General features: G+C 36.0%; 1 protein-coding gene across 1 annotated transcript in view; it reads left to right on the top strand.

Annotated features, from left to right (window-relative positions):
• Positions 1 to 17,411, top strand: part of LOC121321212 (limbic system associated membrane protein) — a 557,490-nt gene that overhangs the window by 517,186 nt on the left and 22,893 nt on the right. The window contains exon 3 of the mRNA XM_041260112.1: positions 17,044 to 17,276. Within this exon, the coding sequence (XP_041116046.1) occupies positions 17,044 to 17,276 (233 nt within the window). The remainder of the gene's footprint in view (positions 1 to 17,043; positions 17,277 to 17,411) is intronic.

Raw genomic sequence — 17,411 nt, 5'->3', positions numbered from 1 at the left:
AACCTAACAAAAAAACTTGACATACAGGTGAAAAAGAATAGGGTTTTGGTCTTGTGAAGGATCTGCAAATGGATATTGTCCCTCACTAGCATCAATGTATTCCGGAAAATGCACCGTAAACCTAAGTACTGTGCACTGTATTCTCAGTGCAAAACCATGGAATATGGTTGAATACAACAAGTACAAAAGAATGCTGGGTTATTTCACATTAACATGTTTTGTTGGTTGGTAACAGACCGCTTTGCTCACTGAATATATTGGAATCCCTGCATGGGTAAACACCACCTGTTCAAATATATGCAAAATATTTTACTAATTTTGTGTCACAATGTACCCCAAAATGTTTTTTAGAAATGAGAATATATATATTTATTCCCCCCCCCCCCCCCCCCCCCCCGCAATTGCCCCCCCCCCCCCCCCCCCCTCACCCCCCCCCATCAGCAATTGCCCCCCCCCCCCCCCCCCCAAAAAAAAAAAAAAAGATTGATTCCCCCAAATATTATCAATTTACTACCGATGCAGAATAAAAAGGTTGGGCATTTGTTCTTCATTTTACCACTCTCCCACCACACCAAAAAGAGGGTTTCTACAGAGACTGGCACTAAATGTGTCACCTGTCAGTGGCCACCATCTTATAAACCATGTTTAACATGGACAGCACATTCAGTTTTATTGCAATCTTTCTTTCTTTTTTTTCACTCAGATTATGTTTTATTGTACCTACACAGCGATACTATCACTGATTTTTTTTTTTTTTTTTTTTTTTTTTTTTCTGGAATGTAGTTCTGATGTTAGTTTACTTTGAAAAACAAAACATGATGTTTCGGAATCAGGTTATTCAAAATAGCTTGGATTAAATAAAATGGTACATGGTGGATAAAAGGAATTGTAAAGCTAGTTCGCTGGCTTGGGATACATTGAATAGCTACAATCTTTTATGCGTATAGATTCTCTTTTCTTGCAGAAGTTGCTGCAGGGTGGGGATTCTGTGAAAAATTGGATTAAGAATCTATCAAATTAGTAAATCTGACAATATACAAACATTAGATGGAAAACCAGTGTGCATTTTATCAGTTTGCTGTAAGGCTTGGCAGATATGTCACAGAAATCCATATTTGCGGAAATCATTAACAATGAATGGTTTAATCCTTGTGTAGGTTGTTTCCCCTTTGTCATTTTTCTAAAACCTTTCAAGGTAAAATTGCATTCTGCTGGAGTGGCTCTCGGATCAGGGTCATAATGGTTACAGATTACTTCAGTGGATACGTTTCTGGTCTGGGTTATTATGTTTTAGAAGTTATTTTCTGCAGGTTTCTACCAGTGGAAAAAAAAAAAAAAAAAAAACATATTCTCATAGTACAGCCTATTATAACAGTGTTCAACAATATTCAAGGTCTGTCGCTGTGGGTGACAGGGGTTGCTGATACTGCATTACTATAACTGTCCAAGAGGGCTTCCGTGCATTTTAAAGAGATAGAATTCAGAATTTCTACATTGACACTCAACACCTATTAAAGTCAGTGTTTAGCTCTTTAACCAGGGTAGGAGCAAGTGACCATCATATTATTACAATCCAATATGCCAAATGCAATCCATTAATAGAGTAACTCAACTTAAGTTTGGTTTTACAAGCCGTGAACCCATTTTTGGACTTATAATAATAATAGAAATGAATGGAAAACAGCTTGACTGTTTCTTAGTGAACGATGTTGCTGAATTTTTAAACTACCTGGCCTATGTAATGTAGAAAAATTAGAAAATAAAAATGTTTGCATACTTGACTCAGTACAAAGCTGTCCCTGTTAGAAAAACACGTATGTCATGGCGTTCGGTCCAAAATTTAAACGATAGTGGTGGCTAGATATACTTTATCTGTATTGCCTTACAGAAAACAAAATCCCATGTCTACAGGCACCCATAAGAGGCTTAAGTTCTCCACAATGACAAACATTCCTACACACAGGTTCTGCCAACCAAAACAACATGAAAGTCATAACGGAGATGGTTATAAAAAAAATGAATACAAATAAGTGTTTAACAATGTAAAATATCCATTGGTACTTGAAACATTTAAATATGGCACAGGTCAAAATTAGCACAACGCATTATGAGGTAAATAACCGTGTTTTTAAAAGATATTTGCAGAAAAGACGTAGTGGCATTGTTTACATTGCAGTCTTTGAGATCCTGCTCTATGGTTGTCAAATTATTTCCTTTTAAAAGACCCTTTGAAAATCAACTTACTTTTATAGTATTTATGCCCTTTAAGGTTATTGGTAGTTGCCCTCTGGGAGGACTCATTAAAGATATGTTGGTTCATGTATTGTTATTGAAGTATGCAGGAAATGATTCAAGGAGTTACAGTGTGTAATACAGTATGAAAGTGATATGTAAGTAGAATTTGCATTAAGCACTATAAAATATTGTTTTCATAGCAAATCAGATCACATCTACTTTGCTAGTACAGTCAACCCTCTTTATACCGCCAGGTAAGGGCAATAAACGATTACATTTTTTCTTGTTATACAATAACAGTATCTCCAGGCCATTTTAATAAAACATTCATCTTTTTATTTATTTTAAACTACAGTACTAGTTCTTCACACAACAGTAGGTATACTAGTGACATTTTATCGTCTTTTCCCATCTGTATGAAACATACATGGTTACTTTTGAGGAACAGTTTATACTTAAAAAATAAAAAATAAAACTCATTTAGTTTCAAATCACCCAGATAACAATTCCATAAAAACAATGGATTGAACGATGCTGTCTATTTATTTCTCAAAGCAATTTAAGCTCAACAGCATTTTTTTAAGCAGTTAAAAAAAAAAAAAAAAACATTGAATATGTACAGGCAAACACTTTTTTAAAACGAAAAGTAGACAAACAAAGAAAAAAAAACAATTCTGTTTACAAAACTGATGTTTTAGTTTAAGTCAGCCTTCATTTGTGCAAAACAAACAAACCTCCAACGGTACTTTTTAATTTTTTTAACATTTACTGTGGCTTATAAAACTCACTTATTTTAGAGTGCGTCAAGCCTTTTTCAGGTTAATCAAATCAACCCATTCCATCAAGGTAAGCCGTTTGTTTTAATCCATTGGAATGCCTCCAATTGTCCTTCGATTAACAGTATATGCCTCACTTAGGTGAGAAACCATTTACGATGTCTTGCTGACTTGCTTTCTTATTTTCAGATGTATACATGCAGATTGTTTTAAATTATTGTGGATTTTGTACAGGAGTGAAACATTTTAAGAAAAGACAATACATTTTTTTTTTTTTTAAATCCATCCACAAAGTCTCTGATCTCTCCGGTATTATGTTTGGAGAGTTACCTTGTCTTTTTGACCCCTGTCCTCTACCACTGCACCGGAATGTGTTTCTGCTTCCCATTCCCAAGATGTCTGCTGGGTTTACAATTGAACTTCAACTGAACTACAGTATATAGGCTTAAAGACCTCTCTCTGGGAAGGCTAACATTAGGTCAGCTTAGAGCCAACCTAAAGGTGTCAAGTATAAACGAGGTATAAAGCTCGCTTCCTGGCATGTTATATACATTTACAAACAAAAACACTAAAGCCTGCAGTGTTAGAGGTGCTGTTTTTCATAACTGTGAAACTACAACTTTTTATCACGCATGTAAAAGTGCACAAGAACAAGAGTGTTTGTGATGTCATAGTTCATGAACAGAAACCCTTGCCACAGTGTCCCTGAATATTTCCTTACTGTATTGTGTTTTTTGCCATCAATAATCTTTTAGACTGAGGTTAACAGTTCAACCCACCAGAAAAAGAAAGAGCTGCAACTGTTTCTTCTTTTTTTTTTATTTTTTATTTTTTTTATTTATAAATTAATTCATATCAAAGAAACCCTAGAACCTTCTCCCATTCCACTTCTGATATTGAAAATTTTCAATAGCCTGTGGGCTGAGAGAGTTTTAACTAGTAGAACAGTGGGGGGAAATGCAAGTTATGTTTTATGTATGTATACACACACACACACACACACACACACACACACACACACACACACACAGTGCATTATGTAAGAAATAACTCACGACAGGGTGTGTGGTAAGACAAGGCCGCACAACGCACCCAGCTAACAGCTAAACACTGCACTGGCACTTGACATCAATGGAGGAGCATGCAGGAGAAAGTGTTTTTTTATTTATTTTTTTTGTGTGTGTAGGAAATGATCCTACTTAGGTTTTGCGGTGCTCAAGAAAAGCTGACCAATACTTTCAGAGGCTGTTTTCAAATCGATGTCTGGAATCCAGCATAATTTCCTCAGATTGTAAACCAGCATTAGATGATATGTCGTTATGTGAAAATAAATGAGACCTGACGTGGCTAACAGGCGCTGAATAAATGGACCGCAAAGGGTTAATAAGGTTCTGTAAGGAGAAGGGGCCTGTTTTTCATGTAACTGATCGTCTACATTTTTTTTATTTTTTTTTTTAGTTCAGCTGCAGTGCCGATGAGTTTTGGGGTACAGTGGTCTTTGAGGAGACGTACAGGACAGTTTCACAATAACATGCGCTCTATTTTCAAGCAATTTTCACTGTCCATTTTTTTTTATTTTTTTTCTAAGTAAGCACAACTGGCCACCAATTTGACCAACCATGTAATGACTATGTACAGCAAATCACACCTTAACATTGTAGCATAGTTATATAGTTACATAGTTGCAGCATAGCATAGTTAACGCAGCGGCACGGTCTTAATGACTAACACCATGCAATTAGCTCTGCATGTGTCTTTTTTGAAATTACTAAAGTTTTAATATTCAGCTGTTTCCAATGGCATGTTGCTGAAATACTAATAAAAATGAAGTACTGTACCAGTGAAACTATGCATAGGGACAGTAATTAGAAATCGCTGTGAGGGGCTTTAGGGTTCATTAAACAGTACAAAGTGCCACGCAAGGGGATGTGTTTGGGTGATTTATTATACTGTGTTAAATCAAAAGTACTTTCTATTCTCTCACTGCAAGCTGTAACAGCATGCCTCAGAGTGACTGAAATGTAGCTTTACCAAGCAACATGCCTTTTATGTGCCCCATTATTTGAAAAATGAAATGCTTTTTTTTTTTTTTTGTGCTCATTATGTTAAAGTGAAACTATGCTGCAGATCTTTTTTTTTCAGTGCACCTACAGGGCTCTGCTCTCAAGCTATTTACGCATATGAAGTTATAGAACATATTATACTGATGCTTGAATTATGTTTGTAATACTTGCTGTTTTGTTACATTGTATGTACCTGTCATATATGTTTCTTTGTTATCATAGCAGTAAATGCTACGGGCACTTACGTGAAACGTTATCAAACACCAGCTTGAAACAATGACAGAGATCACTGGTGATTTTGAAAGAATACAGTCAGTCTATGTGCACGTGGAATACAAACAACAATTGTAAATTGTACACCATCAGACGTATAGATTTATTCACAGCTATAAACTGTTTTACCTATTACTTACTCACAAGCTAGCCATATCCCAGCTGTCCTCCAATACTGCTATAAATGAAAGACCTCTGTGAATTTGTTAACACTTACATCACAAACAACTTGTCTTTAATGCATGAGCTTTTTAACGCAATTTGAGTGCCATTTACTGTATGTATAGTCCCCAGTGCATTGAAAATATATACATTGGCATAAAAATCATCTTTGATGTAATATATAGTAATTCATGTGGCTCTGTAGGGAATGTAACATCAAATCTGTTTTTTTGCAGCCCCTCTATTCATTTGATGGGTCCCTTTGCCTTTTATTTGTTGTACAATAACAGATTCCGGCACACATTTTTTAAATTGTATTTTCAAAACAAGCTTAATAAACAGAATTGCTTATATTAGATTGCTTACATGATAATTACAAATTAAATATATTCTAAAATTAGAATTACAATGCTGCCTGGTTTGGCTGAAAAACATAGTAAGTTCATTCTTCTTGAAAATTCCCAGCGTCATGCAAAGTTTAACAGCAGTGTCCATGTACCCCTTTCACACAGACGAGTTATGACGGCTCAGAACCAGCACTGATGCAGCATTTTGGTCTGTGTGAATTGCCCATACCATCACAGAGTCGTCATATTTTGTACCATCTCTGAACCACCTTGTGAGTCTTAACTCCTGTGTGAAAGGCTATGCCAGCACTGAAGCGCAATAGTGGGTGTGGATTGAAAGTCAACATCCCACGTAACTGTATACCGGATGTGTTGGGTATTTTTGCTGTTTGTTACACACTTTCTTTTTTTTTTTTAAATACAAGGGCTGATCAAGAACGAGGTAGTAATTGAAGTCTGGAATAAGTTAAGGAATTGTTAACTTTATGAGCTGACGAGGAGGTGAATTCACATGTGTTGGGTATAATCATGCATTGTTATTGCATAAAAGAGTACTGTGTTATGAGTATTCCCCTTAGTAATAGGAGTCATTAAACTAAAATACAAACTCAATACAGGCTAAACTGCCACTGGGGGCTCACAGAGGGAAATAACAACACAGCCCAATTTCTATTCATAACACTTAATGAATATTTACTCCTGAATTCGACTTTATAGCCTGGGTGTTCAATGTTGGAGATGGTAAGGTTTATGCAGCAAGAATCCCCAACAGATGTGAACATGCTGATGAATGTGGTAACATTCAACGGAAAAACATGTAATTCACATTTGAAGGGAGCAAAGGAGAGCTTTGAACAATGGTTCTCAAGGCATGAGGTGGCTGAACTCTTTAGTATGCTGGCCAGTAGAAGGGAATGGAAACATAGGAGGAATAAGAATAAAAGTCATACCATATCAACAGCAGGGAAATTGGCTGAATGAAAGCTACAAAGCAGTTACTGCTACCAAAACCAGTGTAAGGTTGCTGTGGATGCAGCTGAGCACCACTTTACTAGAAACAGTCCTAGGTTATTAAAGTACTGCAGTGTTAAAAGCCCTGTGTCCACTGTAAAGTATTTGTTCAGAGAAAATAACATATTTTTCATGTCAATGAATGGCAGATTGAATCTGTCATTCAACAGTACACTGTATTATGGGCCTGCTGGGTGATCAGCCAGCTTTGCACAGCATGCCTGTGGGTCAAAAACTATGGTGGCCTATGGCTGTCAAAATAATAAAAGAGAAAATGTATTTACTGAAAACATTATTGTTTACCTGTGGTGCTCTCAAACTGCTTGACATCCAAGACTGTAAGTCACCTTGCAGCAGTACAGCTAGGATAATAAAAGATCAATACTGGGCATCCTCTTGGAAAGCAGATACAAGTACAGTAAAGCCATGGCGCATGGTGTGATGCGTACTGGAGAACTTAACCTAAAGGAATACAAGTCAAAGGAGACAGTGTGGTCCAGTGGGTAAAGTCCAGGGGTTTGTAACTAGAATGCCACTGGTTCAAATCCCACTTCCCACTACCTGACTTACTGTGTGACCCTGAACAAGTCCTTTGTGCTCCATCCTGCAAATGAGATTTTAAATCAATGTCCTATTGTAAATGACTCTGCTTATAATGCACAGTTCACAACTTACATCTGTTAAGTGATGGTGGTCCACAATGAAAGGTGCTATATAAAAATATTATTATTAAAATATGAATTACAGGCAGGAGTTGAAGCTTTTTACTGCAGTACTTACTATTTACCAAATGTTTTTGTCCATTGGACTAAACTCTTGAATTGTAATCGTCATGAAATAAAAGGGAAAGTATCAGAAAGCAGTAGACTAAAAGTATTTGTCATACCAGTTTCATTTTTGTATCCATTACGTAATAACCTGTGGATATTCTGTATTTAGGCTGAATGTCCGATTGTTTTTCATGTTGAGTATTCTTTAATAATTCAAATTATTCAAATATTATATACGTTTATTTAGGTAAAACAATTGTATAACAAAGTTGCATTAGAGTTCCCCATATTTCCTTTTAAATATTTTTGTTTTAATAATAATATCATATAAACTAATTGAGATGGATTACCTTTGATACTGTAGGTGAACATGAATGCAGTGATTTTTTACCTCTGATTATATTTCAAGCTGTGTTTGCTTGGATATACCAGTATGTAGCTTACATAATATAGAAGAACCAAATAGGGGATAAACAAACTACACATCTTTCCTGTTTGAAATGGGAAGAAATATTCAAATTGCTAAAGAATACTTTTGTCTGCTTTCAAATCTCTGGGTATCCATTGTTTCAAGGCACAAGGATGGATACAGATACCTATATCAGAGCATTCTGAGCCAGGTTTTACTGTTAGTGTGATGCCCCAGTGTCTAGGTGTGACGCTCAGGAATATATTATATAGTAAAACTTGGTATGGAACTTTGTATGGAGTCTTATTTCTATCCTTGAAGCAGTTGCCTTTTTGAGAGCATGTGTCAAGACACATTGGTATACTTTTTATATATTCCACAATGGATATCAAATGATATGATTTTTATGCATTCTTCTGTATAGTTAGCCAAGTGGTAGGAAATGCACTAATGAGACCCAGCAGCCTGTTATACAACACGCTTCCTTCATGTAATGCTTCTGTAGTATGACTGACATGCACCAACTAACCAAGCAACCAAACGGTGCTACAGTGCAGTTCTGGCAGCATCAGTTTTTGCAGTGACATGTTTAACTTGCTGCTGCGTTTGTCTTTCTTTTTTCTTTTCTTTTTTTTAAAGCTAGCCTTGCATATTGTTTTCCCAGCTCCCGAGTGTGCTTGTTATCCAAAACTTTGGCAAAAATGCTATATCACAACCTCATTTAAACTGCAGTATAGTTTTATCATTAAGGCTCTCCTTAGTCCCTTATTCATTTAAATTGATTGATTTCTATGTCCTTACACATTTTTTAATGTGTTTTATGCCTTCATTGGTCCTGACACCAAAAACAAAAGAACATAGTGTATTCATTATGGGGTATTCAGAATACTCGTTACTAATACTCATTAATGTCTTTAAGAAGTATTTCAGCAAGTAGCCAATAAATCCTTTCATAACTTTCTCTGTCACCTTTCCAATTGAGTCCCAATCAGTGGCAATTAACTTTCACTTTGAGTCACCTAGGGTGCTGCCATTTTCACTGTCATACTGGCATACCGAGGCCATAAGCTGTTTTTATTAAATACCTGCAGTTAAATACTTCTTCAGGACAATAGCAAGTATGAGTAACACATATTCTGCATACCCCTATTATGTGCAAATCAGGTTCTTCTGTGTATTTATTTCAGTAACAACTGTGAATTGCCATGGTATTAGTATCTGCCACTGTTAAACCTTTGTGTATTATTGGTATTGTAAATCCCAATGTTCATGTAATTGATACTGGGAGGATGCGATAGGGATAAGACTGTTTAAACTACAGAACAATGTATTGATCTTTTTGTTTTGTTTTCAATAAAGCTGAGCTTGGCATTGACATACATGTCATCACTCCTCAATCTGTAACCGCAGGCTGGGAGGACGATCAACTCATTCACTGTACCGTTTGTGAAGGATTGTGTTGAGTCTGTATCTTGTCTAGGTTTAGTTCATGTCTCTCTGTGGGATAGAAAGAGAAGTGAGTGCCAGGATCTTTTGGATTGCTTTATTAGAGATGGGCAAAGTTAGGGTTAGGGTTAACACTGCAATTACTTTGCAATTAATTTACAGTTTTTATTATTTTATCATCCCCTAGGTGTCACTTTGTTGCAGTCTGGGTAGAAATATTTGTACTGAAAATATGTTTCAGCTAATGGTTTTTTATGTTTGTTTTTTTGTTGTTGTTGTTTTTTAATAGTACACATCACCACTCTGTGGTGAAACATTGCTTGTGCAGTTTGATGCAATGCCTAGATACAGCTTGCCATCAGGTGGCAAAATTACAAGGCCTTCCAAGAGTTATGGATTTTCCACATCTATAGCTATTGGTAAAAACATTGTTCTTTTCTGAGAGAGAGTGAGATATATGGGTTTGTCTGTTTCTGCCATTTGTATTCTATAAAATGATTAATGGTTGAATTTTTTTTTTTTAATTAAAATATATATTTTTTTTTTTGTAAAAATTTTTTTGCATGTAATTAGAATATTTTACCAACACATTACACTGGTTTACAAAGGCAATATGCATACAGATGTTGCTTTTGACACTGGGGGTATGCTACCATGAGCATCCAATGAAGCGACCCACACATCCACAGAAAGTACACTCTATCCAGTATGTTAAATAGGGATGGTGACATCTCCTAGAACAACGTAAGGCAACAGAGCAAAACAAATTCATGTTTATGCACTCAATGTATTCCTGTCTTCAAAACTTTTACTCAAAAAAAAAAAAAAAAACGCCTGGTTTGGCTCTTATAACGACAGAGTTAGCTTATACTCTTTCTGTTGATTGCTTCATATAACAGGTAGAAAATATTGTTGCAGATTGAGACTTGTCAAACGCTCTTGTTAGTAGTCAAGAGTCATTTATAAGGGAGAAAGGGTGAAGTGAGACTCCCCAGCCTCTGGGCTCATTCCCTAGTTTATTTCACCTGCCATCTTTCATCTCGCATCCCTGATTTGCTTACACATGTGAGTGATATATATTTTAGTATGCTGCTTATTCTTTTTTGTTTGTTTGATTGTGTATTTATTATTGTTTTTGCCTACCAAACAGCTATATATTGATAATTTATATTGATATAGTCAAAAATGTCACCTACTTTAAAAAAATCATACCCGAGTCATCTCTTAGAATTCCCTTCAGCTGCAGAATCAGTTTAAATGCATCACATTGGGCCAAGTATGAGTCACTTAATGGTGTTCTCTTCATCAACATTTTTCCTCTTAAATAAAAATGACAATGGTTGCCAAAATTCCCTTGTACGGAGATGTTCCCCATCCCACTGACTGGTTTAATTCAGCAATGGCCAATGGTGGTGGTTATTCCTGATATAGGTATTTTTATGATACTAACTATAGAGAATATTTTTTTATTTAATTTGTGTAGATTTGTAGGATTTGTGTTTATAGTGTTTAGGAAATTGACACTATCCTGTTGTTTGCATGTTGTTTGTGACTTATTAGAGCATAACTACATGCACATGTATGCAGGCTGCAATATATATTAATTTAGAAGAGTGTTGCATATATAATAAAACATGAGACAACTATATGAATGGTGTTTAAATATATAAAGGATGGTAATCATCATTAAACCCACCATGTCTAAATTTTAGTGTTTTTAAATAAATCCTTAGTGATTCTTCATTGAAATAATGCAATAAAAAGGCTCTCTTGGGTGTAGTATGATCTGTCATAGCGTTTTAGTTATTGGGGGAACATTTTTATTTCTGCAGAACTAGTTCTTCAGAGAATGTAAATACACTAAGAGAAAAAAAGCCAATGATAATAGGTGTTTTTTCTTTCGTTTAGTTTTTTTTTTTTTTTTCAGTGAAGGTAGTGCGTCCTAAAAAAAAAAAAAACATTGTAGTTTTGCTGTTTTCATGTACTGTAAATAACATTACAAAGAGAAGTAAGACTAATTTTCATATTAATGATTCCATTTTTATGACATGGGTCAGAGTGTCGAAAAGCTTTGATAAATACGCTAATGATACAGGTGCGATCCTAAACCTCAATTACTGTAGATCTAACACCATTCCATGGTAAATCGGGCAAAATGTTTCTTCTAAACCTGTTTGGCTATTTAATCATGATGTTTGACATTTTTAGTATGTCTGTTTGCAGTGTATGATTAAGCTGCAATGGTGCAATTAATGATGAAGCTGTAAAACACAGTTAGGTATCAAAATAAATTTTATTACTGGAGTAATATGAAGCCCATGGTGATCTGGGATAAGTACATGGATCAAAATCTTCTTGTTCATTTCTCTTTGTGGTCTTGATGTTAAAAACCCATAAATCTATGTGATAATTGACAAAGCAAAGACAAACCCTAATTATGAGGTCTACTGAACTATGCACAAATTTGTCAATGTATGTATTTATTCTCCCAAAAACAGCCACACGGTTTTAGTTCAATATTTATTTAGAAATTGAAAACTGGCCTATTTTTCTTGTATTTTATATACATTCTTTAAAATAAACAAGCAGAGAGTCCCCTTAACAGATGCACTGGAAGTGAGTTTTAGGCAACTGGTAACAGTTGCCATGTAAAATCAAGGAGAAGGAGCCTTCCTAGCAATTGGCACTGTAGATCCTTCTTTGTCCAGCATACACAATATATATTGCATATAAAGGCATATTGAATCAAAGGCGAAGGAAACATTTTCTGAGAGGAATACAACAGAATCAACTTGGAACCATCTAGCAACTAAAAAGATGAAAGAAAGCTCTGTATCCCATTGCTAAACTCAATTTTCTGTATCACCAAGAGATCCTTGTAATGCTTCCGACTTGTTAGACAAGCTACTCAATGTCTGAGCTTCTAATTCAGGTAAAATAGGGAATATGGGGTTGTTATTCCAGCTGAGAATTATGAAACTCTAATATGGGAAAACTAATCATGAACAGCAGCTTACCCATGTGAAGACAAAACCATTTTGGAACACCCAGGATAGAATGTAGCATCCTTTCATAAGCAAATCTTGAGGTCAGGACAAAGTGCATTGTCTGTGCATGGTGCTTACAAAATAAATAGCATCATGACTGAATTCACTCCATCATTCCCAATCAATATATCTCATTCCTTCAGGCTTTCTATTTATGTTTCTTTTTTTCCACAGGAAAGGCAACTCTCCTTGAAGCTATAAACATCATCAAATATTTTTCAGAAGAAGCTGCATTTAAAAAACATAAAAGGGTTTTCAGGAGTTTTTCTGTGGCTCTATAACTGCCAGACGACTATATAGACGACGTATTTCTTTAGTTTTTTTTTTATAATCAAATTTACTGGCACTTACAGGGCTTTTCTTTTTTTCACATGTTGCCCCAAAGATACTAAACAACCTGAACATCATAAAAAAAATATTTTAAAACAACAGACAAGTTGAAGCAGCAAACTTATTTTATAATAGGGTTTTGGATTTTATGAAATGCCTAATTTCAGATCTAGGCCATTTCATGGGGAAAAAAAATGTGATTGACAATGTGCTAGGGTGACCTGGAAGGAAATTCAGTAACCAACACATTATAACTAGCAAGCTGGATCTGAATGCTGGCTGGATAAAAGTGATTGTTTCTTTATGGTGGTGACATTGACATGTGAAACTATTTATACATAAATCTGAATTCAACACTTTGTCAGCCTTAAGAAAAAATGTTTTTGATCTGAGTTAGTGCAGTTATATTGCGTCTGGTAAATGCTTAAGGCATTCATCAAATACAAATGCAATATAGCTATAACTATTGCAGTGCATATGATATTTTAAAATGTGTTTACACATTGGAAGTTAGGGACAGGGCATTCTTGAAAATAATCTTTGAAAGTGGTACTGCCTTCTGCTTAAGTATAGTTGAACTAATAGAACAAGTAAACAACCATTTGTAATTAACTCCTGTTTTCCTGGACAAAACCAGCTTAACATTTAGTTTAATGGCTTGTGAAATATATATATTTTAAAATGTCCTAGCTACAGAAAAAAAAAAAATAGTGTGCTTTGTTCTGCTAGTATTGTGTTGCACTTTGTTTAGTGGCATAAGCTGGTGATGGCACCAGCACCTCCCTGTTAGTCTGTGCAGAAAGGTTGGTGAAAATTGCTTTCACCTGAACAGGTTTAAATTAACTGTCTCTGCTTCCTAGCTGTTTTCCAGCATCTCTTCCTCTTCCATCTTCTTTCAATCAAGAAGTTCTTCCATTAGTTCCTTATGCTGATCCACGCATATTTATAAAATTACAGTCCCAAGCACAGAGATGAGTGACACCCATTTGGGATGTGCAGTCATGTCTGGAGCGTGGCTGGTGTTTCTGGTGTCTCATTAGACTCTAGCTAAGGCTCAACTGCCACAGTGGGCTGCCCGTAGGCGAAACCCAACAGACTGTGACAGGCCCCGTATCCATCACACACACGCACCGACGGGAAGAGGAATAGATGACAGTAATAAAAAGAAGTACAGAGCAGGGAGACACGGAAATGAGGGGTTATGTTAAAGACTGGACCATGATTATAAAGGAGAGCAGGAATAATTGATGGGGAAGGGATTTGCTGAAATAGCTTCCAATCTTTCTTGTGTTACGTGGTGGGCAGGAGGTAGAGCCAGCTGCTCTAGGCTACATTGCTTAAACTGAAAGAGTATCTGCTATCGTTATAAAACCCACTTGTCCTATTTTTCATTAGCCTGGCCGTTTTTATAGTCATCTTGTAGTTATAGTCATTTTTTATGTGCATTTAAAGCATATTAAAGTCACTGATTCACTTCAAACTCACTTTTATTCCTGGCTTAAGGAAATGTGCAGCTGCTTTTGATCTGCTTCATTATCTGTAGAGCAGCACAAGACTATTTCTCACTTACCAGCATCACTCTGCTCTGTGCAGGTAGAGCAGAGGAAAGCACTGTTGTTATACAGTTTGAATGATTACCTGAAAAGGATACTGAATCTTACGACTGTCAATACTGTGTACTTACTGTGTATATTTTCCCTTGATATACTACATTAATACTGTAGCACTTGGTCTGTGCCAAGGAAACTGTCTGGGATTCTATAAGTTCAATAACTGGCTGAGACTGAATCTGTCTAGAAAGGCTTAAAGTCTTTCTTGAATACCCTGTATGCTGTATGTTTGTTGAGGGTATTGTGAAGCTGTTAGACAGCAATCCCAGGAGGGATGTAGTCCTTGAGCCTTGTGTTATAGTTGGTGAGAAAACATGCTATCAACGTGCCTAGAGAAATTTGTCACATAATACTCCCCTTTTGTCATTACAACATGCACCAAACCGATCCATGTTAATGTTTTTTTTTTGTTTGTTTTTAAACACTATGAAATGCATGGTGATGAATAAAAAGCATGTGGTTCACTTTCTAATAATACCGGGCCATTCCATAAAAAAATGCCAGATGTGATTTGAAAGCAGAGAAGAGTGGAACACAGCAGTACATTAAAAATATCTGAACATGAAGCAATTGTAATCTTTGGCAGTGTTAGTCAGGGTATGCACATCATGTAGAACTGTTTATAACGTTCAGGGTAGCGTTTCCTAACTTCTTTCTGTAAACCTCTCCTTCCTACAATTCAGTTGAAAATGTTGAATGCATCCTGGGCCAATGTGGCTTTAATGACATGCAGTGACATCCTTTTTGATGATGTCTTCCACTAATCTCACATATCGAGCCACCACATATTTGTGACAAGCAACAAAACTTGTGTGATATGTTTAAGAACAATTTTCTGTACGGTTCTGCTGTGTTTTCACCCAACAACTTAATGTAAGCGAACCACTGATGGATATTAAATAGTCATAAACGCTTGAAAAAATGTAGGTCAAAGTTTAGAAAATTGATGTATTTTTTTACACAGACTGAGTATGAATACAACACCGTTTTTCATTGATAGGTGTAGTGTGCAGGAATTTAGTTGTTTGCAAACATTGGCTTCAAGGGTTTATTCTATATAATTAAAATGTTGTTCAAAAACAGGTCTACATTTTTTAGGGCATGTTAACGACAAAACATCATTTTAGGCCGTGAAATTAGACTAACACAGTGGGTGTCTAGAAAATGTATGTACTAAATTAAGAGAAAATGTCTGCTAAATTATATATTTGGTAGCATAGTTAAATCAATGAAACTAATGGAATGAGAAAATGAAAAACGAAAAGTCTGAACATTAAAACACCAGACCAGAAAAGTGAATTGAAGTGGTGCGTACAGGCGTGCAGGGCTTATATTGTGTCACTTGTCAAGTACAGCTGCAACCATTCATTACCACTGACTTTATAGAAATAATGTATGGTTCCTTAGTTTTGCCATAAATTAAGGCATTAAAGTCTGTCACTTTCTGAACAGAAATGTCTATGCTACTGTTGTACCTACAGCATTAGAATTAGCACCAGACTTAAAGAAACTTTAGATTGAGGGGCAAACATACTTATTTGTGTAAGAAGTTACCATGCTGTTACTGATAAATACAGAAACCATTTGGTAATTTACTCAGTTATACCAATATAATTCAATAGCTATTCATGCTCTGTAACCTAAAGTACTAACAGTATGTCTTCGTCTGGAAGACAGACATTTTGTCAAATCTGTTGAGACTGCCATATTGTACAGTATACCCATTCCAATGTGGCATTAAACTGAGCCACTCCTTTTAAACTTGTGGTGTAAACACATGATAATAATGGTGTGTGACTTGAATCATACCTGCTGGAATGATTGGAAAGCCAAATCCAGGTGGAATTAATTCTTGCTAGCTGAATACTCAGGAGTTTCCTGCATTATATTGTTATTTGAAATGTCTGGTGTGTTGATAAGAAGTGACAGTCTTGCTTTGAAGACAGTTTCAGTTCGTATTGACTGTAGCGTGGAGATGAATGAACTGAATTTAAGGAGACTTATCTAAAGCCGGTGAACACTTGGTGTTCACCAAGTATTAAAACCACACTGACACTGTCAAACATAGTGCTGGGATAATCAGAAGCTCCAGTGAATCTCTCAAGAGCCATACACTCAAGTTCCCAGCGTTGTGTTATTAGTCTTTGACTAATAGACCAAAAACTAAACCTGTTTGTTCAATCTAAATCAGATCCCAACAGGATAAAAACTGTTCTTGTTAGAAGCCGCTATTTTTTTTTTTGTTTTATTTTGACAGCTTTTTAAACAGGTAACAACTGAACCAAAACATATTTAAAAAGTGTTTGGTCAGATGGTTGCTGTTTAGAGGGCATTCCAAAACGCTGATTACGTACCGTAGTTATTTACATGAGTGGGGACTGAATAACACACAAGACCTGAAACTCATGTGTTGTGGATGCTTGTTATTGTGAATGGTAAACCAGACTTTGTCTTTCACCTGTGGAACCTGGTTATCACACAGCTGTATGCAAATTATGACATGTACTTATTAAATATTTACAGTTGGAACAACTTCTTACAGTTATTTTATCTTTTTTCCCCAGGTGCTATGTTGATGACAAAGTATCAAAAGTTGCCTGGCTGAACCGCTCCAACATAATCTTTGCTGGAGAGGACAAGTGGTCCCTGGACCCCCGAGTGGACCTGGTGACGAAGGGACAGCTGGAGTACAGCCTCCGGATCCAGAAAGTGGATGTGTACGATGAGGGAGCGTATACCTGCTCCATTCAGACAAAGCAGCAACCCAAGACGTCTCAAGTGCACCTCATTGTTCAAGGTAGGGAAGAGTGATCGCAACCTACTTAAAAATACATATTATTATCCCCTTCAGGATTTAGTGGAGGCAGTCATATTTACAATGTAATATAATATAATATAAAATAAAACAGGTTTTTCATAAGAAGCCCATAAG

Source organism: Polyodon spathula, chromosome 9 (genome assembly GCF_017654505.1).
Source record: "Polyodon spathula isolate WHYD16114869_AA chromosome 9, ASM1765450v1, whole genome shotgun sequence".
NCBI classification, from domain to species: Eukaryota; Metazoa; Chordata; class Actinopteri; order Acipenseriformes; family Polyodontidae; genus Polyodon; species Polyodon spathula.
The sequence above is the reverse complement of the archived record's forward strand: the minus strand, read 5'-3'. Positions and strand labels throughout refer to the sequence as shown.